This window comes from Pimephales promelas, chromosome 15 (assembly GCF_988280905.1).
Source record: "Pimephales promelas chromosome 15, fPimPro1.hap1.1, whole genome shotgun sequence".
Taxonomy (NCBI): Eukaryota; Metazoa; Chordata; class Actinopteri; order Cypriniformes; family Leuciscidae; genus Pimephales; species Pimephales promelas.
Window position 1 is genome coordinate 7,191,785 of NC_142783.1, and position 27,644 is coordinate 7,219,428.

At 42.2% G+C, this 27,644-nt stretch overlaps 1 protein-coding gene across 2 annotated transcripts in view; it reads left to right on the plus strand.

The window, feature by feature from the left end:
* Positions 1-27,644, plus strand: part of vps39 (VPS39 subunit of HOPS complex) — a 56,549-nt gene that overhangs the window by 25,524 nt on the left and 3,381 nt on the right. For both annotated transcript variants that reach the window (XM_039650994.2, XM_089120067.1), the window contains 9 exons: positions 459-545; positions 10,241-10,314; positions 10,398-10,614; positions 11,424-11,552; positions 11,625-11,727; positions 16,775-16,820; positions 22,184-22,333; positions 24,402-24,536; positions 27,532-27,623. In XM_039650994.2, the coding sequence (XP_039506928.2) occupies positions 459-545; positions 10,241-10,314; positions 10,398-10,614; positions 11,424-11,552; positions 11,625-11,727; positions 16,775-16,820; positions 22,184-22,333; positions 24,402-24,536; positions 27,532-27,623 (1,033 nt within the window). The remainder of the gene's footprint in view (positions 1-458; positions 546-10,240; positions 10,315-10,397; positions 10,615-11,423; positions 11,553-11,624; positions 11,728-16,774; positions 16,821-22,183; positions 22,334-24,401; positions 24,537-27,531; positions 27,624-27,644) is intronic.

The following is a 27,644-nucleotide window of genomic DNA, read 5'->3' on the forward strand; positions in this document are numbered from 1 at the left end:
GGCTTAAATGATCTACTACTAGTCGACTAGAAAACTAGGACTCATTTTGAGGAATGAATGAACATAATAAACCTCTGTTCAGAGTGCCGCCGTGCTGGATTGTGTAGAGCGCTCATTGAATTTGAGGATTTATCGTGTTTAGGCTAAAAACAGGGCTGGCGCTTATCGTGGTTTGGAAAGAAACTGTATCTTGCAGTACATTTTAAACAAGGAAATATAGCGATTCGGCATGAAACGTTGATAGAGCAGTGAAAGGGTTCTGTCCGCAGCAGAATGACACGACAAACTCATTTTTTTTTAAAAATGTTGTTTAACGCGTTTTGGAAAAGAGCTCTTCATATGATTTTATAGCACCAGTTTTTCTCTCTTGTGACATGCAATTCAGAAGTCACCTGAAAAGTCTTGTGTGTCATCCTCCTCATTCACTTGAGTTGACTTACAGAAGTGTGATTGTGCAGCTCTGCAGGTTCTGCTGGATCAGTCCACTAAAGCCAACTCTCCTCTGAAGGGTCATGAGAGGACTGTACAGTATCTCCAGAGGCTGGGTGAGATTAACACACTAATTTACCACACATTACCTGGCTGTGTTTTAATAGAGTCAACAGGAAAGTTGAGTGACTGCTGTGGTTAATGTGATATTTGGATGCCCAATTTTGTCTGAAAGTCGTGCCAGAATCTTAAACATGCTAGCAAACTCTCATGGATTTCACAGCTGCAGAAATTCATTAGATTTTAAGAGACTTCAACCTAGGGCTTCACAATTAGAAAGCCAAAATTGTAATATTGCTTAGTGGGATTTAATAAATAAATGCTTTGCGTTTTTCACAGTGAAGCAGTACTGTGTTCATGTACATGTCTCAGACTCGGTTGGCGTTAAATGCCGCTCCGCATGAACTCACAAGCTGCTTTCATGTACATGTGGAAATGCAACCAAAAATATACCCATACTGGTAACACTTTATAATAACTGCACACTATTAATCATTAGTTAAGCGTGAGTTAATTCATCATTTATAAAACATTAATAGACATTAATATGCAGTTTATAAATACAGCTATACATGTTTTTTCTTGATTTATAAGCATATCTATAATGCGTTTAATGATTGTATTTTCATACTTTGTTAATGATCAATTAATAATTTCTAAATGAAGTATAGCATTATTTACAAACCAGTTGTTTAAGAGTTGTTAGTCATTCATAAGATCACTTAGAAAGTGTAAGTAAATGTAGTAAATACAGGTAGTTATAAAGCATTTATTAGTGGTCAGTTAACTATTTTTGTGAGCTAATCTAAAGTGAGGACTATTCATGCTTTGTAAAGCATTTATAAAGGTGATTTAAAGACTCGTCAATCTTCTAAACAGTAAAATGTAACAAACACAACGCAGTGATACAGAACATAGAAATATTTAACAGCCTTTAAAAATGCTTTACAAGGCATGACTAGTCCTCACTTTAGATGAGCTCACGAACATGGTTAACTGACCACTACTAAATGCTTTATAACTACCCAAATTAACCCTGAATTACAGCATTAATACATGTTAATAAAGCATTTATTAACACATTAAGTTACCATCACTATATGTCTGAATAATAAGATGTATGAATGTACATTTAAATAGTTTATTAATCATTTACTTACTCGCTCTAAGTAAAAAATGCAATTCTTCATTTAGAAATGATAAATTGATCATTAATAAAGGATGAAAATACAATTATTAAACAAATTATAGATATGCTTTTAAATCAAGAAGAAAGCATTTATTGCTGTATTTATGAACTGCTTATTAATGTCTATTAATGCTTTATGAATGATGAATTAATGGTTTACTCATGCTTAACTAATAATTATTAGCGTGTAGTTATTATAAAGTGTTACCCATACTTGTAATGAGAAGTGTTTATTAACAAGGGCTCCTGTGGTTTTCCATCAAAATAAAAAGTTTGATGGTTTAACGCTTAAAGAGGAAAAACTGAAAGACAGCCATAATTATTAGTATTGTAAATTTACAGCTGTAATGTAACATAAAATTATTATATTATTATTTTCCCTAACTACTTAATTTTTAATCATTTGTTTATATATCTATATACTTATTTATGTTTTAGTTATTATTATTTAATTATTTAGTTATTATTATTATTATTGTTATATAGCAAAAATGGTTTATAATCACAAAATGTTGGCCAAATTGTGCAGTCCTACAAACAAGATTAGCAAACCTTTAATATTTAAATTGCATTATAAATTGCAACAAAAAAAACCCATGCATTTTTATTCAATATTTTCTCTAATTCTATTATTTCAGCTATGACTAAGAGTATATTAATCTTAGCTCTATTTAACACATTTCGTAATGTAAAAAAACAAATAAATAAATAAATAAAACATTTCACAGGCTTTTCCCCAAATGTACAGTGTAGAAACATGCAAGCCCACAGATTTTGCACATAAGTAACAATGGGATGATTGATGAGTCACATTCTTCCATTCTGACTGACTAGACCAGTGATTCCCAACCCCCGGTCCGCGGACCGGTGCCGGTCCGTGAACACGTTAGTACCGGGCCTTGAATTATTCCCAGAATTTTTTTTTTTTTTTCATAATAATATTTGTCTTTTTAAGATGCTTTTTAACGTGTCATGTTATTTAATCCAAAACACAAACAATAAATAAATACAAATAAGTAAAAATATTAAAACGTGTTTCATTGAGTGCCTTCCGATTGCTTAGCAACGCATCATATCTAAACAGACTGAGCGCGGCACGTGCATGGATGCGTGCAGCTGAAGTGACAGAAGTATGCGGAGAGATGAGCGCGGGCTCAGCAGAATTTCATTAAAAGGAAAGAAAGGAAAGGCGATGACCAACGTGAAATATAGAGAAAGCAAAAGAAAAAGTCAAGCTTCAATCGTAAATACGATACCTCATACATTAGGTAGGATTCACGACAACAGGCGATTCCGTCCGTCAAATCCGTTGTGTGTAATTTGTAATAGTGAAAAACTCTCCAATCAAGCACTGAAGCCGTCAAAACTGCAGCGGCACTTCACCAAACATCCAAATCACGGTGTGTTTGCTATTGTATTCTGAAACTGTTACTAATATAGGCCTAGTATGCTGTGTTATTTATCCTGGTTGACTTTATTATTAGTTTTGCACTTGCATCGCCACAGAGTTAACTATTTCTGACAGTACCGGACAGCCTCTGTCTCGTTCACTTCACGTCTGTGGGCGTCAGTGTCTAATTTACCTTCAATGAAATCTAACCTTATTGAGAGAATTACTAAAAAATATTTAGTTACCTAAAAGTTAAAGGTATTTAATAAAACTCAAGAGATGTGTGAAATTTCAGGATTTATGAGTGATGTTAGTCTAGAATTTTCTTAAAAAAATATTTTGCTACCTAAAAGTTAAAGATTTTTTGTGTCACGCATGCATGTCTATTTCCCTCATATTAAATATAAAAACGCATGTCGACTGATATGTTTCCTTTGTCTGAACTCCTTTATTAATGGAGTATATAAAAAGCCTTTTCAATATATTAGTATTAAAATGCATTTTCTGAGAATTTATAATTCAAGTTCCCTTTCGTAGTCACTTCGAGTTACGTCAGAAGTGACGGAGATTGGGGGATTTCGCATAGAAAGCCAATCCTCTTCGAGTATTTAAACACGAGCCAATGGCATGCAATGCCTTGGGGCTGCGGAAATTTGCATAGCGTACTCCGCCCTACTCCGTGAGTATAAAAGGAGGAAGTGAACGCAACCGCAGTATGTTTTCGCTTCGGAGCCAAGAGAACTTCTTCACTCCTAAAAGCTAATTCAAGACTCTTCGAGACGAGCGTTCTCTTCAGTGTTGGTGTGACGGCGGTACCCAGCGAGATTCTGCATTGCCTGCGATCTGTGCAGTGGTTTGCCAGACTTTGCGCTTCTCCCTGGTAGCCTCAGTGCTGAAAGAGTGAATTTCTCTGAAAGAGCTGCACGTGGCACGTCTTTTTAAAGATGGTTCGCCCGTGCCCTTCTGGATGTGGTAGATTTCTGTCATCATCTGATGGTCACGAGCGCTGCTTTGTATGCTTGGGCATTCAGCATGCAGCAGCAGCGTTCGTGGATGACTCATGTTCCTTCTGTGGGAGCATGACCATCTCCACACTGAGGTCGAGGCTCAATGATCTCACTAGAGTGAGAGCCCCGGTCCCCCCTACTCGATCGGCTTCCTTCACGAAAGGGGGCCCGTCGACCCGGGGACCCGGCGATCTAACGGTGACGGTGTGGGATAAAGCCCCGACGATTCCTCGGGCCACACCTCCCGCCTCAGTGCGTGAGCCAGCGAGCGCTAGCTCGAATCGGTCGGTTGTCTCTTCGGCGGCGCCGGCTGCTTCTAGCAGCGCTCCGGATGATGATGCGATGTCTATCACAGCATCACTAGGCGGGCTTGAGTCCTCGGGAGAGGAAGATGCGGCTGCGTTGCCCCCTTCGGGAGTCCCAGCGTTGTCCGCGTCAGATCCCGAGCTGACGGCCATGCTGTCTCGAGCCGCTGGGAGTATCGGGCTAGAATGGAAACCTCCATCCTGCCCCGATCTCTCGCGGATGGATGATTGGTATTTGGATAAGGCTGCCGCTGCAAAGCCACGGCCAGCTCCAATACCTTTTTTCCCCGAGCTACATGGGGAGCTCCTTGGGGGGCTCCTTTGTCCACTCGAGAGCGCGATCTCTCCCCCGCCTTTCCCCCCCTCGACGGCGGGGCCGCCCGTGGGTACACTGGGATGCCCCCGGTGGAGCGCTCTGTTGCGATGCAGCTGTGTCCACAGAGCGCCTCCACCCGTGGTCCTCCTACGCACCCATCCAAAGCCTGTGGGTTCTCGTCTGCTATGGCGGCGCGTTCCTATAGAGCGGCGGGACAGGCGGCCTCCACTTTGCATGCTATGACCACTTTTCAGGTCTTCCAAGCGAAGTTGCTCAGAGACATGCACGAGGGCGGGACTGATCCAGCGGCATTTAAAGAGTTGCGGTCCGCTACTGACCTTGCTCTCCGGGCAACGAAAGTGGCCGCTCGCGCCGTTGGTCAGGTGATGGCAACTAGCGTGGTTCAGGAGCGCCATCTCTGGCTCAACCTGGCAGACACTCGGAGCGCTGAGCGGACTCGTCTGCTCGACGCTCCACTCTCCCAGGCTGGCCTTTTCGGCGGTGCGGTCGAGGATTTCGCCCAACAGTTCTCCACTGCCCAGAAGCAGACGGAGGCCATTAGACACATCCTGCCCCGGCGACCAGCTGCTGCCTCCACCCAGTCGCCGGCACAGATGCCTCCCCCTGCTCGCCGCCGAGGACGCCCCCCTGAGGCTCCCCTCCCTCCCGCCCGGCCCCAGCAGCAGCCTTCACCCGGGCCCCGGCGTCGAGGAGGCCACAGGCCGGCGTCGCAGCCCCCTCAGGCCGCTCGCCCCGCTAAACGCCAGGCCAAGCGAAGATCCTGACACGGGCTGCTCAGTGACGATCTCGAGTCTTCCTCAGGAGGTGGTAGCAGGCCCCCTCCCTCCCCCGGTGGAGGGCCGGGGGAGAATCTTTTGTTCTCAGCTCCCCGCTGCTCACCCACGGGTGGGCAGCACCCTGAACTGGTTAAAGAAAGACTTGACATCCTCACTGAGCTCACAGACTGGAGTGGGTGCGCTCGATGCCCCAGTGCGTCAGCCCACACACTCCTCTCTGTCTCTGAGGGCGCGGAAGGGTGCGTGTGTCGTCCCCGGGCTACGCCAATCCCTTCCCCCTCTATCGCCAGACCCCCTGCAGAACAGACCCCCGTGGAACGCTCCGCTTTCCCTGGTCCCTTTTGTCGGGGAGCGGGCTTCGACGCATCCGAGCGGGGTAACCCCTGCACGCGTGCCAGTCGACCCGCCCCGCTGCCCCTCCGGGGGGATGTCTGTGGTTCGCATGACCCCGTTGGCTCACTTCCTGGAAGCCTGGCTAGCGCTTCCCGGGGTATCCCGCTGGGTCATCAGAACGCTCCACGATGGTTGTTGGCAATGCCCCGGTCTTGAGAGCGGAGATTGCGACCCTGCTGGCGAAGGGTGCAATCGAGACGGTCCCTCCAGCCGAGGTGAGGTCCGGGTTTTACAGCCCCTACTTCATTGTCCCCAAGAAGACCGGTGGGTTACGACCGATCCTGGACCTGCGCATTTTGAACCGTTCTCTCCATCGACTACCGTTCAAGATGCTCACTGCCAAACGCATTTTCGAATGTGTTCTGTTTCAGGATTGGTTTGCAGCGATCGACCTGAAGGACGCGTACTTCCACGTCTCCATTTTACCTCGACACAGACCGTTTCTTCGGTTTGCCTTCGAGGGCCAGGCATATCAGTACGCCGTTCTCCCATTCGGGTTAGCTCTGTCCCCTCGCGTCTTCACGAAGATCGTCGAGGCAGCCCTTGTTCCCCTTCGCGAACACGGGGTTCGCATCCTGAATTATCTCGACGACTGGCTGATACTAGCACACTCTCGAGCTCAGGTTTGCGAACACAGAGACCTGGTGCTCCGGCACCTAGCCCGTCTGGGCCTTCGGGTCAACCGAGAAAAGAGCAAACTTTGCCCCGTGCAGAGGATCTCTTTTCTCGGCATGGAGATAGACTCGGTCGCCATGTCCGCGCAGCTCACAAACGAGCGCGCACACTCACTGCTGACTTGTCTTCGACAGTTCGAGGGCAAGAGTGCGGTTCCACTGAAACTATTTCAGAGGCTCCTGGGGCATATGGCATCCGCGGCCGCGGCAACGCCGCTTGGTTTGCTTCATATGAGACCGCTTCAGCTGTGGCTTCGCGATCGAGTCCCGAGGTGGGCATGCCATCGCGGTTCGCTCCGAGTTCCAGTGACTCCGGCGTGCCGCCGAACCTTCTTCCCGTGGTCGAACCTCAGCTTTTTACGGACAGGGGTCCCTATTCAGCGAGTTTCCAGGCATCTCGTCGTCTCCACGGGTGCGTCTACCACGGGTTGGGGTGCCATGTGCAATGGGCATGCAGCCGCCGGTTCCTGGACAGAAGCCCAGCGCCTCATGCACATCAATTGCCTCGAGCTGCTGGCAGTACGGCTCGCCCTGCACCGTTTCACAGCGTTGCTCAAGGGCCAGCATGTGCTTGTCCGCTCAGACAACACTACGGCTGTAGCGTACATCAACCACCAGGGGGGTCTACGCTCGCGCCGGTTGTCGCAGCTCGCCCGCCACCTCTTGATATGGAGTCAGAAGCACCTTTTAGAAGCGTCCCTTCGTGCAGTTTACATTCCTGGAGACCGGAACCAGGCAGCCGACGAGCTGCCGCGGGTCCGTCCCATCTCCGGCGAGTGGCGACTCCATCCCCAGTCGGTCCAGCTGATCTGGGAACAGTTCGGGGAGGCACAGATAGATTTGTTCGCCTCTCAGGACTCAGCCCACTGCGCCCAGTTTTATTCTCTGACCCGGGGCACTCTCGGCTCGGATGCGCTGGCGCACAGCTGGCCACGGGGCCCACGCAAGTATGCGTTTCCCCCAGTGAGCCTCCTTGCACGGGTGTTGTGCAAGATCAAGGAGGACAAGGAGCAGGTCTTGTTGGTAGCCCCCTACTGGCCCACCAAGACGTGGTTTTCCGAACTCATGCTCCTCGCGACAGCACCTCCTTGGCCTATTCCTCTGAGACAGGACCTACTCTCTCAGAGACAGGGCACTCTGTGGCACCCTCGTCCCGATCTTTGGAGGCTGCACGTGTGGCTCCTGGACGGGACGAGGCAGGTTTGAGTTCGCTGCCACCTGCGGTGGCGGCAACCATCACTTCCGCAAGAGCGTCGTCCACGAGACACCTTTATGCGTTGAAGTGGAACCTCTTCGTCATTTGGTGTTCTCGCGGAGAAGACCCCCGGAGATGTTCGATCAGTGTCGTGCTTTCCTTCCTGCAAGAAGGGTTGGAGCGCAGGCTGTCGCCCTCCACCCTTAAGGTTTACGTTGCGGCCATTGCCGCTTCTCATGAAGCAGTGGAGGGTAAGTCCGTAGGGAAGCACGACCTGGTCATCAGGTTCCTGAGGGGAGCGAGGAGGCTACATCCGCCTCGTCCTCCCCTCGTACCCTCTTGGGACCTCTCAGTAGTTTTAAGTGCTCTGCAGAGGCATCCCTTTGAGCCTTTGCAATCGGTAGAGTTAAAGTTTCTGTCCATGAAGACGGCACTCCTGGTTGCATTGGCCTCCATCAAGAGGGTGGGGGACCTGCACGCATTCTCCGTTGACGAAGCGTGCCTAGAGTTCGGGCCGGCTTACTCTCACGTGATTCTGAGACCCCGGCCTGGATATGTGCCCAAGGTTCCCACCACTCCCTTCCGGGACCAGGTGGTGAACCTGCAAGCGCTGCCCCTGGAGAAGGAAAGACCCAGCCTTGGCACTGCTCTGTCCGGTACGTGCTCTCCGCACCTATGTCGACAGAACGCAGTGTTTCAGGACCTCAGACCAGCTCTTTGTCTGTCATGGAGGGAGCCAGAAGGGAAGGGCTCTCTCAAAGCAACGGCTGTCCCACTGGATAGTGGATGCCATTGCTTTGTCTTACCAGCAGCAAGGCCGTCCGTGCCCCCTTGGTGTGACGGCCCATTCCACTCGGAGTGTGGCCTCCTCTTGGGCTCTAGCGCACGGCGCCTCGCTAACAGACATCTGCAGAGCTGCAGGCTGGGCGACACCCAACACCTTCGCCAGATTCTATAATCTGCGAATTGAGCCAGTGTCCTCACACGTAATCGTTCCGGCCGGTACTGGACCTGCTCAGGTGTCTTTGCTTGCTCGCCACTCCACTCCCCGGACTGGATAAGTGCGATTTTTCCTCAGTTCTTCCATTGAAGGCTTGAGTCCTCCAGCACTGACGATGCGGGCTCCACTGCTGTGGCTCTGGATGCTGGCTAGGTGCCTCCATGCGTACGGTTCCCCTTGGTAACCGTCTCATGTGTTTTATCCACTGTAAGCCTCTCTGAGCATGTGTCTTCCCTTGGCAAGCCATCTGCCAACCCTGGAGTTTAAATTGTAATAGCCACCAACAGTTGGTGCTCCAGTGTTCCATATGTGTTCCTATAGGGCCATGTGAGTATTCTTAAGTCCTCCCTTCGGTAGGCATCTGGTAGCATGTCCCTCCCGGGATATGTTTCCCAGTGTACCTTGGTAATCCTGTGTCAAAGTGGGATCCCAAAAAAAAAAAAAAAAAAAAAGAAAGAAAGGGGGTTCAGATTTTCGCAGGGCACTGGAAGACAGCTTGAAGTTGGCGTGATGGCACAGACCCCCAATCTCCGTCACTTCTGACGTAACTCGAAGTGACTACGAAAGGGAACGTCTCGGTTACGTATGTAACCCTCGTTCCCTGAGTAGGGAACGGAGACGTTACGTCTCCCTGCCACTTCTGCTGTATCGCTGGGTAGACGCCGAGTTCAGTCTTGGCTCCTCAGCGAAGACATACTGCGGTTGCGTTCACTTCCTCCTTTTATACTCACGGAGTAGGGCGGATTGGCTCGTGTTTAAATACTCGAAGAGGATTGGCTTTCTATGCGAAATCCCCCAATCTCCGTCACTTCTGACGTAACGTCTCCGTTCCCTACTCAGGGAACGAGGGTTACATACGTAACCGAGACTTTTTTACTGCACATGTCGAAATCAATGTGCGCTCTTTGGTCCATCAGTGATTGTGTCACCATATATCGGAAAACATTTGGAATGGGTCCGGCATAATTCTGACCAATTATTAAGTTTTCTGCGTATCAAATGCACGTAAAAAGTAATTTTCGCCTCTAGATTGCATGATAATACACAATGCATGTTAATGCATAATCCTTATTGAATCCTTATGTGAATTTAGGGGGCGGCCGGGGGTGAGGGTTCCAACATCTACGTATGCACCTGCTAGTGAGTGAGTGCTATGTGAGTGGCTTTTGAAGTAGACCTAATTGAATGGGAGAAAAGAGAAACTTTTTGTGAACTGTTCTGAAAGTTTAAAAAGATTGGTATGCAAGGAGCCTTTGTTGCCACCTAGTTCATTATATGCAAATAAATTATATCCTGTTACTGTTTTGCACAGTGATATGTTACGAATCCAAACGATGCATCTTAAAATTGAGGTATTCAAATTGACAGCTGGTCCCTGGAATTTTTTTTATGAATATGCCGGTCCCTGGCACAAAAAAGGTTGGGAACCCCTGCCAACAATAGTTAATCTGTTACAGTGACATGCATTGGTGTCTTTCTGCACAGGTGTGGAGAACCTGGGCATCATATTTGAGTTTTCACCGTGGGTTCTGAAGATTTGTCCTGAGGACGGACTGAAGGTGAGATATGCATGCTCTGCTTGTTGAGAAATATCTTCTGTGCTCATTTTTGAAGAGCTTGAGTTTGATTTTGCTGCTGTCAGATCTTCACTGAGGACCTGACGGAGGTGGAGACTCTACCCAGGGATAAGGTGTTGAACTTCCTGAAGGAGGGTTTCAAGGAGCTGGCCATCCCATACCTGGAGCACATCATATACATGTGGGAAGAGACACGGCCCGAGTTCCACAATGTTCTGATCCAGCTGTACCTGGAGAAGGTGCAAGGCCTCATGAAATTGTACCTCAACTCACTGCCCGAAGGTCAGACACTGCTTTATCAGCACAACTACAGAAAGATGTTTAATTGAAAGTGTCTTTTATTCAGCAGCATCGGAAAGAAACTACAGAGGTCATGGTCAACTGCTGCTGACTAGTGTTAGTTTACATCAGCTATTTTTTAATGTTCTTTATTTTTTTTTTTCATATTTAGTCAACCTTGTCCTGTTTTTGTTATAGTCAAGTTTTAGTCAACTAAATCTGTGAATTTCAGTGCATTTTAAGCAATGAAAACATTTTTGTCATGCTGCATCATTTTTAAATTGATAATCACGATTATTTTGCTTAAAATTATAATTGCAACAATTGTTTGTACAAAAAACTATTTTTTACATTTAATCAGAAATATTATTGCATATTCACTTATAAGCACAAATCAACTTTGGCTTATTTGACCTCACATAGTTTCCTGATTTATTATAGGCTATTTATCATATAAATTAACACACATTATGAAATGTGCGCTTTTTCTGTGTAGAACATGTACAACACTGTTCTTGTCTTGAAAATAGCCTCTGCGGACATGTCTACCTACATATCTACATTTATAAAATAAAAAAATGTATTTGTTTTGTAATTAAGCCATCAATACATTCATTTAATCTTTAAAGAGGTGGGAAATTATATATACATTAACATGTTTCTCATTGTCAATTCATTTTCACTAATGCATTAGTTTAACAAATTAGACTTTATTGCAGTGTTACCAAACATAAAAACAACATTTGTGGCTAAAATGAACATTTCCCAGTAGCTCTATGAAAGTGTTGCCACGTTGTGTTGCCTGTGTCCAGGTGTTTCAGCTGTAGCTGCGGGGAAGGAGGCGGGAGAGCTGGGAGAATTCAGGAACAAGCTTCTGACATTTCTGGAAGTTTCCAGCAGCTATGAGCCAGAGAGACTCATCAGTGATTTCCCGTTTGATGGTGAGTTGAGTTCACAGGTCAGAGTCATTACTCTGTAAAGTCAAGAGCTAAAAGTGTTGTTTCCTCTGTCAGGTCTGCTGGAGGAGAGGGCTCTGCTCTTGGGTCGCATGGGGAAACACGAGCAGGCTCTCTTCATCTATGTTCACATTCTGAAAGACACCCATATGGCTGAAGAGTGAGTATCCTTCTATAATGCTGTTCTACACGTAAGGGTTAACGCCTGACGAGTCCGATGTCCATTAATGCCTAGACAATGGACACCTCGAAGGACATTAACCCGCTTATACCATGGTCACTTGCCAAATAACAGTTTATATTTTAAAGGGGGGTTTACTGCTTTTTTTCTTTGCATGATTCTTTTTATGGGGTGCAATATAATATGTATACATACGTGGTTTTTCTTTTTTTTTAAGTCTTATTTTTTTCTTATTTCTTATTTTTTTCTTAGTTCTTTTTTTTTTTTTAAGTCTTATTTCATAAACTTCACCTTTATTGTCAGCCACGCTCTTCTCTGTCCCCTGAACGAGCGGTTGACTTCCTGATTCTATGAAACCACTCCCTCAGAAACAAGCAGTGGGCTCAGATTGGTTAGTTTGGGCCGGTGTGTTGTGATTGGCTAAACTGTCGCTCATGTTCTCCGGAAGGTTAACGGCCATCACCTTTACGGGCGAAACGTGCCTCAGCTCCGGTCCAATCATGTAAATAATGGTGTCGATACGGAAGTATCAGTTTTAGGCAGAATCAGATCAAGAAAGCGGCGATGAAGAGAGTCAAACAGAACCTCACCACACATGGCTCTTACTAAACGTTTCTGAATGATAATTTGCTACATTTTTTAACTTAATACACATTTGTTTAACACAATAGCATCTGATTGGCAACAATAGCAACTGACTGGCTGCTAATGTTATACTCAAACAGCATTGGCATTAGTTTACATTCTTGATCAAATCGAAAATAACGTCATAAAGCATATATACATGAAAAATACGTTTAAAACATTAGTACTTATACCAAATTCAGGTCCATAATGTTTGTACGCGTTTGTCGTAGACACAAAATAGCATAACTAGTAGCCTAGTGGCTATAAAGCCTGCGCTGGCAATTGAAAAAAATAAAACACGAGGCTACGTCTGGAATTATACATGCAAATACATTTAAAATGATTAAGTCTTAGCCTACTTACAGGTTGTGGCCCAACATCTGCTGCCTCTTGTTTTAAAGTCAGAACTGCTTCATGTTTTAGTAACAGTTTCTTGTTGAATCCGGCATTTAATTCGTGGAGATTCTGGAAGCTGTCTTCCGTAAAATGCGCAGCACAGAGAGCTAGATTACGACCGTCATGTTCAGGAACATAATCAAACATAAATTGTATCCATTGTTGACGAAGTACACCGTCCGTGGGAAGCTCGAACACAGAAGACCTGACAGCTGGTTGAACATAACACACTCGTCGAGCCGCAGAAATATGCGCATGCCCTTTTTTGCATTTTCCGGAGGGAGGGGTTGATGTAAATGTATGGGTTAGTGACGTCTAAAACCCAGCTGTAGTCCCAATCGAGTCGTTTTTGTAGGCAATTATACTTCCTGATTTTTAAAAGATGATATCTCTGCTTACACTGAACTTTCAGCGCTGCAACTTTGCAGATACTGTTCATGCACCAACAGCAACATTACACACTATTTAAAATGAAAAAAGTGAAATCACAATCAACCCCCCCTTTAATTAATATTACACACAAAATATAAAGTTACGACTAACTAGAGGTTTGTTTTGATACAAACTGATACTTCCTGCCGCTATTCATCTGTGCACACTATTATTGAAAAGGAAAAATTGGTCATTAAAGTTGAATAATTTCTCCACCTCTGTATCATCTGATGCTACCTAGGCTGCACTGTTATTATGACGTAGCTAAAAAGATATTAAGGCTGCTTTTGTAGGTAATATAATAGTATAATGCTGCATAATGTACATTGCCGTGAAAAGTTTGGAACAATTTCGATTTTTTTAAATGTTTATGAAAGACGACTCCTTACAATTTATAATAAATGTTTTCTATGTGAATATATTGTAAAATGTCATTTATTTTCAGCATCTTTACTCCAGTCTTCAGCGTCACATGATACTTCAGAAATCATTCTGATAAGCTGCTCAAGAAAAGCATTAATTTGAAATTTGAAATCTTTTTTAGCATTATAAATGTCTTTACTGTCACTTTTGATCAGTTTAATGCATCCTTTATGTTTTTAACATTAAAACGTAAACAAAATTTTAATATATTCAAACTTTTGACATCTAGGGCCCTATCTTGCATCCGGCGCAGTTGACTTTGTTCACCGACGCATTTATCATTCGTATTTTGCACCCGTGCAAAGCGGGCTTTTCCCTCCACAGACGCACGCCTGCAAACTAGGAAATAAACTTGCACTCTCTGGGTGGTTCAGTACAAAAAAGGAGGCGTGTTTCAGCGCAAACATTCCCCGGTGCTATTTTGCAGTTCCAGAACAATTGCGCCACTGACCAAAAAAACTAGTCTAAAGTCAATGACGGATTGCACGTACATTCAGATGCTACAGTATTTAAAGAGCGCATGCTTGGCTAAAATACAGAGTGTGAACAACGCGCATCTACACAGATGCATTTTACTTTTTGCAAATGATGCATTATTATGGAAAAATATTAAAACACAAGGAAAATCGTTGTTGTGTCCATGACTATGGGAAAAATAGGCATAAAGCTTAAGTTACACATTTACCCAAATTGAATGAATGAATGAATGAAAAGTTTTTATTTCGAACATGTAGAAAACAAAAAACAAACAAAAAAAAACAAACAAACAATACATAAAAGAAAAAGAAAAAAGAAAAAAAAACAACAACAACAATTTTTTTTTTTAACCTATACATGTCCGAAAAGGAGTAGGAAGAAGCATAAGTTTATTCAATCCTACCCCATCTTCAACTAATTATAACTAATTAACCGGTTGACCGAATATTTTGATCTATGCAAATTATTACATGCATGCCGAAGCTATTTTGGGTGGGTTTGTCCCATCCCCCCTGACGAGAACAACGATCTCTTTGGCTGTGAACCGATTGAAGCGTGCCTGGTAAATGCGGCATAATAGTATGGGCTATATGCACGCATAAGTTCCGCATTTGACGTAAGGATGCTCGTCCATTTCCGGTTGTGTAGATTAAAGCGGAGGAAAACCGGAGAAAACGGGATTATGGCAGAGTCTTCAATATTTACTGTCCTCCAGTCTTTGAAATGAAACGTACATACGTTTAGATGTAATTTTATATATAGTTATGTTTATTTAATATATTTTTAAAAAGAAGCATAAACACAACGAGGGGTGTCTGTTTTATCTGTTTTTGTGACTAACGTTTCATTAGTATAACCATGGAGTATATAATTCAATATAAACTATCGGTATTGCATTGGACTCTATGATCGGCGGAAGTTATCGAGCATCCTTAATCCTTCACCGGAAATAACGCCGTGCATAGAGCCCATTGCACCATGGAACAAGCGCACCTCATTCATCATTCTCTTAAAGGAAATGTGATATGACGCTCTTATTGGTTTGTTTCCCGTTTCGCCCCACACCTATAAATAATAAAGCTACATCAGACCAACCCCTTTCAGATATGTGTCGAGCAAAAGTCATTTATCCCACCGGTTAAATAGCAACAGCGGCGAGATTCGCCTACAAAGTTTCTTGTGCTTTGCGCTTAACACTTGCATTTTAGATTGTTAAAATAGGGCCCAAAGTTTAAATGTAGGCTATTAAAGGAGCAATGTGTGATTTTTAGCGACATCTAGTGGTTCGGTTGCGAGTTTGCAGCAGGTTTGCACTAAGGGCTCAGCCCACTGCTCACCCCTCCCTTTCGAAGAAGCTACGGTTGCTAAAACAGGGCAAACATCTCGTCGGCTGAGACAGCAGAGAATAGCCAGAGTAAGCCAAGAGTGTGTAACATTGTCACTGTTTCTGTACCACAGTCCATTATAAACCACATCATGAATACTGTTTACAAAGCCATAGTCAGGTGAGGATCAAGGGTTTTAATATATAATTTAATAAAATAATATTAATCAGCTGATTGTCTCACAAACGTAACCAGCAGCACATTTCTCCCCACATACTGTAGCAAACCCATAATACAGCGAGGGAGCAGCTATATATTTTTTCTAACAGGGTAGTAATAGTTTAGCTGGCTAATATGAGCTGTTACTGTGGCTGAGCTGGGACTCGTCCGCATGAGTCCAAAGGTCGGAACTGCGCGCGCTGTTACAATCATGTCATCTCCGCATCCCATAGATACTATTTACTACACACAATAGGCTTTTTTTCTCTGATTTTGAAAAATCTTCGCAATCGACTTTAGTGATAAAAGACTTTAGTAAAAGTCTCTATCGACGGGTTAGTGATTCCTGTAACGTACTGTTTTACGGTCAATGACATGAATACTAATCATCAGCTGTCTCACGAACGTAACAGCACTATCCCCAACATAACAAACCCATAACACAGCGAGGGAGAACTAAGTTACATGAAACAATCCCAACTACATATTTTACACCACTCACAAGGGAAAAGTCACTACTCACGGAGTGTAAGGCTAGCTTCCGCTACTTCTCTTTCAAGGTAGTGATGAAACGCGTTCTGTAGCACTGTGTGTTCGCGTTCGGCTACGGTAGGAATATGGCGTCACAACATGGCGACCTTCATAGAAGGGGATTCCCGCGGTTATGGAGCTATTAATGTCTCATTCTAAGGTAATAAAAACATTACGGTTAATTAAGTAAGTTCTTTATACACCACTGAAAACATAGTTATGGATGTCATATTGCATTTCTGTTAATAGATACTCAACTTTGTTACACATTGCACCTTTAAAGTTGCAGCAATAATACCAAATGACATTGTGCAGAGGCTCTGAACCTTTAGCTTCCATGTTCCTGACTTCATTCTGATATTAAATGCCCTCTGTTAATTAATTGCCACCTACCAATTCACAAAAACCTCAAGTTCCACCTTTTTTGTGTTGATTATCCTGTCACTACAAACTGTATAGAGTAGTAAAATGCATTGCATTTCATGTTGACTGTTTCATTATAAGGAATCTGACTTTAAACTCAAGCTGCTGTCACTCGTAACCTTCTCTAATGTTCCTGCGTTCACTGTGTTTTCTGTGTGTTGTGATGTTCTCAGGTACTGCCACAGTCACTATGATCCAGCAGCAAACGGCAATAAAGACGTGAGTGCTACTCGGCCACTTTCCACCAGTGTTATCTGGTTTCATTTTAACATTGTAATTCTACATGTTGCGTAGTCTTGAATAATTCAACAGTCCCAAACACCAGTAGACGTTTTCTGATTTCTGCAGCCCGAAATGAAAGAATTTGCTGCTGCTTTGTGGCATGTTTTTGTGTTGTTTTGTAGTGAAAACCCACCAGCAATCATGATGTACTTATTGTTAGTGAAAGTAAGAGTAAAATGAATGCTAAATATTTTGCGCATTACTGAAATGTGAGTCCTGGTCCCAACGGTGACATCAGCATAGAAATACTCATAATTTGCTTTGCTGCAAATACAGAATTGTGTTAGACTCAATAGCTTGTACACTGACTAAATCAGTGCATTATGGATTTATTTACTGATTAATTATTATTCATATTCATATAATAATTAAAAACATTCATATAATAATTAAAAGTTTTATATATATATATATATATATATATATACATTACAAATTATAATAGTAAATTAGTGATTGCATTTTCTCTTTATCCAAAAATTAAGCCTTTTTTCAAGATTTACGCATCTCAGTTAATAATTTTTTATAATTTTTTTTTTTACCCTTTTTAATTTATGAATACGAATCACATAAACTAAATGGTCCATTTCCTTGTTCCACTAGGATTTATACAAAATGTTTTAAGCAATATTTTTTAACTCATTAAAAAATCTTGTAAATGTAAGGATTATTCAATGCAGTTTCATGGAATTTTACTATTAATTGAATTAGAAATTAATTTCTATTACAACTTTTTTTAGTGTATCCAGTAAAATAATTTGCTTTGTAATCTACTAGTGAAATCATACATTATGAGGACCCTAGTTATTATATACACTCACCTAAAGGATTATTAGGAACACCTGTTCAATTTCTCATTAATGCAATTGTCTAATCAACCAATCACATGGCAGTTGCTTCAGTCAAGTCAAGTATATTTATATAGCGCTTTTCACAATATAGATTGCATCAAATCAGCTTCACAGTATCAATCAAAACATAATATAATGTTTGTTTCTTAGTGGAAAAACATCCACGTTTGGTTGAGCTGATCAAGGATATTACTGATTGGTTAATTAATGTGAATACCCCAAACTGAGCAAGCCAAAAGTAACAGTGGCAAGGAACCGAAAAACTCCATCAGGTGACCTAATGGAGAAAAAAAAAAAAACTTGGGAGAACCCATGCTCAGTCGGGGACCAGTTCTCCTCTGGCGTTTATGAACTAGAGGCTGGATTTACAGTAACTGTGAGGTAAAAATGTATATGAATGTCTCTAAACAGACTTTAAACGCGAACATGTGATAAACACTGATGGCGTTCACATGCGCATTAAAAATTGATTCTGTAGTTATGTGCGTTTGAATATATGTGCACAGGTTTGTAAATCCCTACAAAACCATGCCTGAAAAAACTACTTGTGTATAAATTTGATACAGAATTTTATTTTATCACTTTGGGGTAACAAAATTCACAATGCTTTATCTGTAGAGTGGGAAAAGGGAACCTCCATAGGGAGAGGCTAGTTGGCACTTCAGCACTGCATTTTCATCAGCATCGGGTCCAGGCCAAGCTCCTTGTCAGATCTGGATACGGCCTGGATACGGCAGGCTGCAGCAAAACCTCAGGATAAACAAATACACTCAAATTAGCGTAGATGCCATTCTTCTTATGATGTAACGAGTACATCAGGATTGAAGGAAAGTGTTCCCAGTTCTGTCTGACCTAATCTAAGCAACCTAACATTGAATTATAGAAGTCGATAATGTATTTTGTGTATGCTAGGGCAAAGGGATGTGTCTTGGTATGGTAGGAAGACTATTCCACAGTCTTGGTGTTAAATTGGAAAAGGATCTACCGCCTGCAGTCGATTCTGATATTCTATATTATTAACTGGACAGAATTTTGAGAACGAAATAGACGTGAAGGACTATAATGCGTTAAGAGCTTGCTCAAGTACTGCGGAGCTAAACCATTTAGTGCTTTGTAAGTAATCAACAATATTTAAAAATGTATATGATGTTTAATAGGCAGCCAATGCAGTGTTGACAGAACCGTGCTAATATGGTCATACTTCCTGGTTCTGGTAAGAACTCGAGTTGCTGCATTTTGAACCAGCTGAAGTTTGTTTATTAAGCGTGCAGGACAACCACCCAGTAGAGCTTTACAATAATCTAGTCTTGATGTCAGGTTCTGCTCTGTTACTGGGATTTTCACTCACAACCATTTCTAGGGTTTACAAAGAATGATGTGAAAAGGGAAAAACATCCAGTATGCAGCAGTCCTGTGGGTGAAAATGCCGTGTTGATGCTAGAGGTCAGAGGAGAATGGGCCGACTGATTCAAGCTGATAGAAGAGCAACTTTGATTGAAATAACCACTCGTTACAACCGAGGTATGCAGCAAAGCATTTGTGAAGCCACAACACGCACAACCTTGAGGCGGATGGGCTACAACAGCAGAAGACCCCACTGGGTACCACTCATCTCCACTACAAATAGGAAAAAGAGGCTACAATTTGAAAGAGCTCACCAAAATTGGACAGTTGAAGACTGGAAAAATGTTGCCTGGTCTGATGAGTCTCGATTTCTGTTGAGACATTCAGATGGTAGAGTCAGAATTTGGCGTAAACAGAATGAGAACATGGATCCATCATGCCTTGTTACCACTGTGCAGGCTGGTGGTGGTGGTGTAATGGTGTGGGGGATGTTTTCTTGGCACACTTCAGGCCCCTTAGTGCCAATTGGGCATCGTTTAAATGCCACGGCCTACCTGAGCATTGTTTCTGACCATGTCCATCCCTTTATGGCCACCATGTACCCATCCTCTGATGGCTACTTCCAGCAGGATAATGCACCATGTCACACAGCTCCAATCATTTCAAATTGGTTTCTTGAACATGACAATGAGTTCACTGTACTGAAACGGCCCCCACAGTCACCAGATCTCAACCCAATAGAGCATCTTTGGGATGTGCTGGAACGGGAGCTTTGTGCCCTGGATGTGCATCCCGCAAATATTAGTATATTAATAAAGAACACAATATTAGTATGGTGTTCCTAATAATCCTTTAGGTGAGTGTATATTAGCTTAATTCTATAATTAAACCACTAAAATCCTTCATTTCATCACAAACGTTTAACATATAAATATAAAAGTGAATTATTATGAGGTTGTGAATTAATAATTTGAAAGTATAACAATTAAGGAAATAAGACATGCAAAAACTCACACCTCAATTGAACTCTTTAGTTACATTGTGTCATTTGTGATAATAATACTTTTCATTCATTGAATTGAACATCTTTAATATTTACTATAGTCACTCTCACATACATAATTCATTCAGTATTCATTTGGCTGCTGTAAGCTGTTGTGTGAGAGTAACTGTAAATATGGTTGTCAATCCCAAACAATGGGTGTATTTAGCCAAGTGGAAATGTCTTTCTTGTTCCAGCACAACTTGTCTAAATGTTAAAGGGTTAGTTCACCCAAAAATGAAAATTAAGTCATTAATTACTCACCCCCATGCTGTTCCAACCCCGTAAGACCTTCGTTCGTCTTCGGAACACAAATAAAGATATTTTTGATTGAATCTGAGAGCTGGATCAGTCCTATATAGAATGCCTAAGGGACTGGCTCTTGACGGCCCATAAAGTCATTAAAGAAAGGTTTAAATATTCCATGTGCCTACAGTGGCTCAATTATAAGTTTATCAAGCGACGAGACTACTTTTTGTGCGAAAAAAACATAAATAACGACTTTATGGGCGCATGCGCGAGAACTGAGACGAGGACATTCTCATTCGTCTACTTCTTGTTACCGGCTGCTCCGCTTAGGAGTATTACCGCCACCTACCGTATAAGATGATGATCCATATATAAGGCGCTCCGGATTATAAGGAACACTGTCGTTTTTTGAGAAGATTAAAGGCTTTTAAGTGCACCTTATCCACAAGTTTCCTACGCCCCATGAGGCCTTGCGTCAAAAGTGGGCGCGACTTCCGGTTGGAAGTAAACAAAGCGCGATTTGACATGCTTGACACTCGTTCATTCAACAGTTGACAGTGATTCAAGTTATAGCGATCCAAACTAGCTAACGATGTGGGAACACAACCTCAACGAAATGAAAAAGGGTGAAATAACAGTACCTTTACCCTCCGCAGTCGTTGATTGGGAGTATTATAATAACATTATTAATAATCAATACTCATCAAGGCATGGTGACAGACAGTTGTGCGAGCTGACAAACAATTAAAATAAAAAATACACACTTAGTCATTGTGCTTTGGAGTTTATTCAAAATTATAATTGAAAGTGCTGCTTGAATACATTAACTGGCACATTTGGTATTCTGTCAACACAGGCTTTGATCCTGAGTTAGTAGAGAACAGCCAAACACAGGCTGAGAGAGTTTATAGAACATTAAGAATTTAAACAAATGTACACAGGAAGATTCGTCGTCTTTTTGGAGGTGATGGAAACTACAGTCGTTGGCAGGATCAGAGACTGGCTCGTTTTCAGCTTATGTTCAAAACAATCCCGTTTAAGCCACTAAACTAGTTTAGTCCGATTATACATACAACCGCGAACAGCACATGTTGTCCCTGAGCTCCGTAACGACATCTCTCATAAAGATTTGCGTCTTTAAATAGTAAAATAATTCTCCGAAAAACAGCTAGCCTCTTCGCTAACTAACACACAAAATACCATTGGAATGCTACTTCCGCCGCGTCACCGGAAGTTTCACCCACTTTATTTTTTACAGGAGCGCCCCTCGGAAACTTGTGGATAGTGCGGAAAATACGCTAATTGAAAAGCGTATGTACAGCGCGCATCTTCCTCTGCTTGTAAACAGAAAGTTTTGCGCTTCCAGCTATATCAGCACATCATCTTATACGGTAAGGGGCGGTAAAACTCCTAAGCGGTGAGCAGCCGGTAACAAGAAGTAAACGAATGAGAACGTCCTCGTCTCAGTTCTCGCGCATGCGCCCATAAGGAAGTAATGGAATAGTGGAATAAAGTCGTTATTTATGTTTTTTTTTCGCACAAAAAGTAGTCTCGTCGCTTGATAAACTTATAATCCGCTGTAGGCACATGGAATATTTAAACCTTTTCTTTAATGACTTTATGGGCCGTCAAGAGCCAGTCCCTTAGGCAGTCTATAGGACTGATCCAGCTCTCAGATTCAATCAAAAATATCTTTATTTGTGTTCCGAAGATGAACGAAGGTCTTACGGGGTTGGAACAGCATGGGGGTGAGTAATTAATGACTTAATTTTCATTTTTGGGTGAACTAACCCTTTAACAGAGTCTGTCTGTAGGTGTATCTGTCCCTCCTGCGCATGTATCTGTCTCCACCGGACGTGCACTTCCTCGGGCCCATAAAGATGGAGTTATGTGAGCCACAAGCCAACCTCCAGGCGGCCCTGAACGTCCTTCAGCTCCACCACAGCAAACTGAACACCACCAAAGTGAGTTTCCACCAAACACTAACAGTATAATAGACTCCAGTCAGCGTCCGTAGAGCAGAACCCTTGAATAACACACACACTTGATGTTAAAAAGAACATCTTTAAAAGAACCCAACGCACACTCCTTTAAGTGCACCAAGAGCTCAACCAAGTGAAAAAGTACCCAGTCCTCTTTACGTACATCATCCCAGCCCTTGAAAGAGGACTTAAATCCTTTTTTGGTCCATACTGTTTCTTTTTGGATCAAGTCCAGTTCAGTGTTTAATTGATCGCTGACCCGGGATGCAAACGTGTCCTAATTTGGTGTTTCTCAGTCTTGGTTAGTATTTCAAAATATTTATTTTCTCAGTTTTAAGAAATCAAATTTATAGTAACACACTGAAATAGTCAAATTGAATAAAGGGCCTTTCACACCAAGGGTGATAATGATATAAAACAATAGCCAAGTTCACACCACAGCTAAAACGGCACAGAGGAACCATATAGTTGGGATAGCATGGAATTAAAATAGTGCCAAATGTTTTTAAAACAAAAAAAGCCTGTTGAATTGCACTACTTAAAAAAATAGGCATAGCATTAACAATGCTTGCATTTTAATGCATTGTATTTTTAGGGCTCACATTTTATGGATTGTAATTCAGCAAGTTTGAATATTTAAAGGGTTAGTTCACCCAAAAATGAAAATTCTGTCAGTATTTACTCACCTTGTTTCATCTTCGGAACACAAATTAAGATATTTTTGATGAAAATTGAGAGCTGGATCACTCCTGCATACTAGTCCATAGGCTTCTTGAGGAATTGAAACTTGCCAGCCTCGAAAAGTTATTAAAGACATCGTTAAAATAGTCCAAGTGGCTCAATCTTAAGTTTATCAAGCGACGAGAAAACTTTTTGTGCGCAAAAACAAACAAAAATAATGACTTTATTTCAACTATTCACTTCCTTCTCTATGGGCCTCTAGTCAGTTAACGTAGTGTGATAACGTAGAGCTACGTCATACGCAGGCTCACTATTGGCCGACGCTGGTCATGTGTGTGATGCGTGTGACGTACAATAGCAGAAGCTTACGCTATTAAACTAGTAACCTGACTCGAGGGAGAGAGAGAAGTAAAGGAATAGTTGAAATAAAGTCGTTATTTTTGTTGAAGTGTTCTCGTCTCGTCTTTTCGAGGCCAGCAAGTTTCAGTTCCTCAAGAAGCCTATGGAGGAGTAATCCACCTCTCAGATTTAATCAAAAATATCTTAATTTGTGTTTTCCGAAGATGAACGAAGGTCTTACAGGGTTCGAACAACATGAGGGTGTGTAATTACTGACAGAATTTACATTTTTGTGTGAACTAACCCTTTAAGCTGTGAATATTTCAATTCAAAACATTTCAAACACATTTTCATTATTAAAAATTCAATCATCCATATTCACCTTTCATATTTCACTTCAAAAATATTCAAACTCAAGTAGTGCAATTCAACAGGCTTTTTTGTTTCGAAAACATTTGGCATTATTATACTTCCATAGAATCGCTTTCAATTATTTTTTTTCTCAGCTGATAAATTATATAAACATTGACAGCCAATCAGAATCCATCCTGCATTTAAAGAGCTTGAGCATTTAAAGCAACAGTTGACAAAACTGCAGTATGTGCTTAGAATAAACAGAATGATATCATCCACCGGTGTGAACCCTAATTTAGTTTTATCGTTCTTGGTGTAAACGGACCTTAAGTGTGTGTTGCCAGCCCCAATTAAATAAGACTGAGAGAGTGTGTGAGGGAGTGAAGCATGTGCTGTAGACATGAAGAGAGAGAACGGAGAGCGTGTGTGTTGAAGTGCTACACAGTTCAATTCTGCTGATGTCAACACGTCGTTTAAGATGCTGGCGGAGGAAACGAGACCCAGTGTTGGCATGTTGTCAGATGCCAGTCCTTCTGCTGCCACTGAGCTCTGAACATATGCATTACTGTGTAGGGAAACATTTACACTTTCAGACCGATTCCTGAACAGAACTGTCCAAACCACAATGCAGAATCCACGGCGATGTTTAAATGCTCGTCTCTGTCTCCTTCATAAGGCCATAAACCTGCTGCCAGCCAACACACAGATCCGCGAGATCAAGGTGTTCCTGGAGAGTGTGTTGGAGGAGAAGGCTGGAAGGAAGCGCTTCGACCAGGTCCTGAAGAGCCTCCTACAGGCCGAGTTCCTGCGGGTATGTTTACTCCCGAACAGTGGTTTGGTCTGATACTTAAATGATTGATTCATTTCCTTCTGAAGCTGTGTAATTAATTCAATTCTGTGTTTTAAAACACTGTGCCGATGCATCTGTATTTTTATTTATTTATTTATTTATTTTTTCAAATTACAGTTACTTGTAAAAAAATCTAACTTGTTACTGGAAAAGACAATACTAAAACAGACTCTACACAATTTTTTTTTCATCACTAATTCCGATCCAACCTGTCCCTTGTATTTTTTTTTATGTGGTCCTAATATATATATATATATATATATATATATTAGGGCTGTAAGTTAAACGCGTTAAGGCGTTAACGCAAACCTATTTTACCGGCGTAAATTTTTATCGCGCGATTAACGGTCTTTTTGGCCTAGCAAACTTTAGTGTTTTTTCATATGCCACAATCAATGTTGTTGTTTGAAAAAAGAAAAAAAAAGAACAGAAAAAGTTCCAAAAAAGAACCGGTTCAGAACTGGTGCTGTTTCAAAGTTGGTTCAGCTTGCCAACCTTCTCAGAATCTGTTTGTTTTTCCACTGACTAGAGAGCCAATTACATCACTGTGTCCGTCGCCATAGGTCTTACACCGTGTCCTAACTACACGCGACGCGACACGCGATAAAAGGTATCTTTTCCATGTTAATCAGAGTTTTTGTCCTAACCAGACGCGACAGATGAAGTTTCTAATTTAGAAACGGTTCCTATTTCTGCGACGTCGCGGCTGACAGAATGAAGAAATTACACTGGTTATGAGTACACATTATTTATTTTTAGTTAAAAATAGCTCACTGTGCCACAAGCGATAACAGATCATTTACCTCAGATTTTGAAAGCATATAATATAGCGTTCAAAATGAATTCTATGCAAACATACAACTGTACTTCATAACAAAATTAGTCAATGAGTATATTTTGTTAATGTTTTGATTTTTTTCTAATGTTATTTCTTGATATGATTATGTCCTTACCCATTTCTAATGCGAGTGCGGGTCAGCTGTGCGCTTTCACGCTGTTCTGAATGCCTGTGATTTTTGATTGACGTGTGGCGTCTCACAGTCGCGTGTGGACAGACACACTTGCTATCGCTGGAATTTTATCGCGTCGCGTGTAGTTAGGACACGGTGTTAGGGTTCCCATTCCCGCCATGTTGTTGGTCACAATAACCCCGCCCCCAGCCCCTCAACGTAAGCATGACGTGGTAAAAGAACCGTTCTAGTCCAGCAAAGAGGTGGTGCCGAGAACGTGAGGAGGCACCGGCTCCGAACCGGCTCTCAAAATGCTTTGGTGGAAAAGGGGTATCCAATGCACAGTGGGAGTTCTTCTCTATATCAGTGTCAGTGTTTCTAAACTCCTGAAATGCCTCCATTGTAGTCTTGAGTTTCTTTCAGGAACAAACACATCACAATATTCCTCATTTGCCTAATTTATACACAGAATAAAAGGGCGGGGCCTGGTTGAGTTAGTTAGTAGTGTGTTGAAACTGTAGGGGTGGCACGGTACATGAAAAAACACCCGAACCGTTCGGTTCGCTTGTCTCGGTTCGGAGCGCGTGTGCGTCTCACGGTTCGACGCATGCGCAATGTAACCTCGTGCCCGTATGTGACGTATGTTTTCTTTTCGCGCGACATAAACTTGTTCGACTTGGACCGGCGCTGCACAGAGCGATCGGTGAATAACATCAATCTAGCGCGAGTCGGCTCCGTATGCATTCATCACTTTCGCGGTATTTGATGTCATTACCGATCGCTCTGTGCAGCGCCGGTTCAAGTTAATAAACAAGCCAGTAAAAGTGGAGTATGGAGCGCTGCAGGTCACGGCACGCGGAGAAATGGCAAGTGGGAGAGATGAGGGAGTTGGAGGATGCGCCAGCGTCGTATAAGTCTATGGTATAAGTCCGGTGTGTGGGAACATTTTGGATTTCATGTTATGATATTTTAATTTAACTACAGTGGCACTTTATGTATAGATAAGAGCTTCAGTCATACGTTTCCAAACCCTGCACTTTAATTTTAAGTGGAAAAAAGTACCCTCACATTTTGGGAATAGAAGCATTGTTGATACTGTTTTTGTGTTGAGGTTGAATTTCAATTTCACTTTATGTTTATGGCCTTTGCTATTGCTATAGCTTAATTATCTATAGGCAATGAGGTTTCATGTATATTGACATTTAAAAGACAGTGTTTTAAGAGTTCCTCTCTTTTTCTTTTAAAAGATAGAATTTTGGTAAGAGCTACAAAAGTTAGAAGTTGATACATGAAAGTTAATTTCTTTGTGTAAATAAGATTTATGTGATAAAAATGCACAAGTTCTTGTAGAGATAGTGATACACATTCTCCTTTTTTTGCCAAATAAACAAAAAGCATGTCAATTTCTTCTCTCTTGCTGTATCTAAATCTCACCTAGCTTTCCTCTGAGATAGTCCCAAAATGTGCTTAAAGTCAAAGAGTCAAATTCAGTTTGTGCATGATTGCATGAATATAATGTATATATTTTTTAATACTGTATCCTAAAGTGTGGATAATTAAGCTATATATCACATGCTGAAGTACATTTCTGGAGTGTTAAAGATTAAAAGAAAAAATAACAAGAACCGTACAGAACCGAAAACCGTGACCCTAAAACCGTGATACAAACCGAACCGTGGGTTTTGTGAACCGTGCCACCCCTATGAAACTGGCAGTTTTGGTAATTTCCCAAAAACAATCAAAGTGCTCCAGCGACCAATCAGAGCACACTGTGATTTTCAGAAGGATTGGTGTGGTTAGAGACCGGAACTAAACAGAGAGTTACTGACAGACTGGGAAGAGAGGAGCTGCAATAATGGGGAATATGGGAAAAATAATGTGTTTTTTTAACATTCAAGCTTAAAATGTATACTAGTATAGCCCAAAAACAAAATCCAGGCTTTGTAAAGTGCATAATATGTCCCCTTTAATAATATTCAAATTACTTTTTATTTGTCCGTGTGCAGGTGCAGGAGGAACGTATCTTTCACCAGCAGGTGAAGTGTGTCATCACAGATGAAAAGACCTGCAGAGTGTGTAAGAAGAAGATCGGAAACAGGTGTGCCTCACATTATTGCAA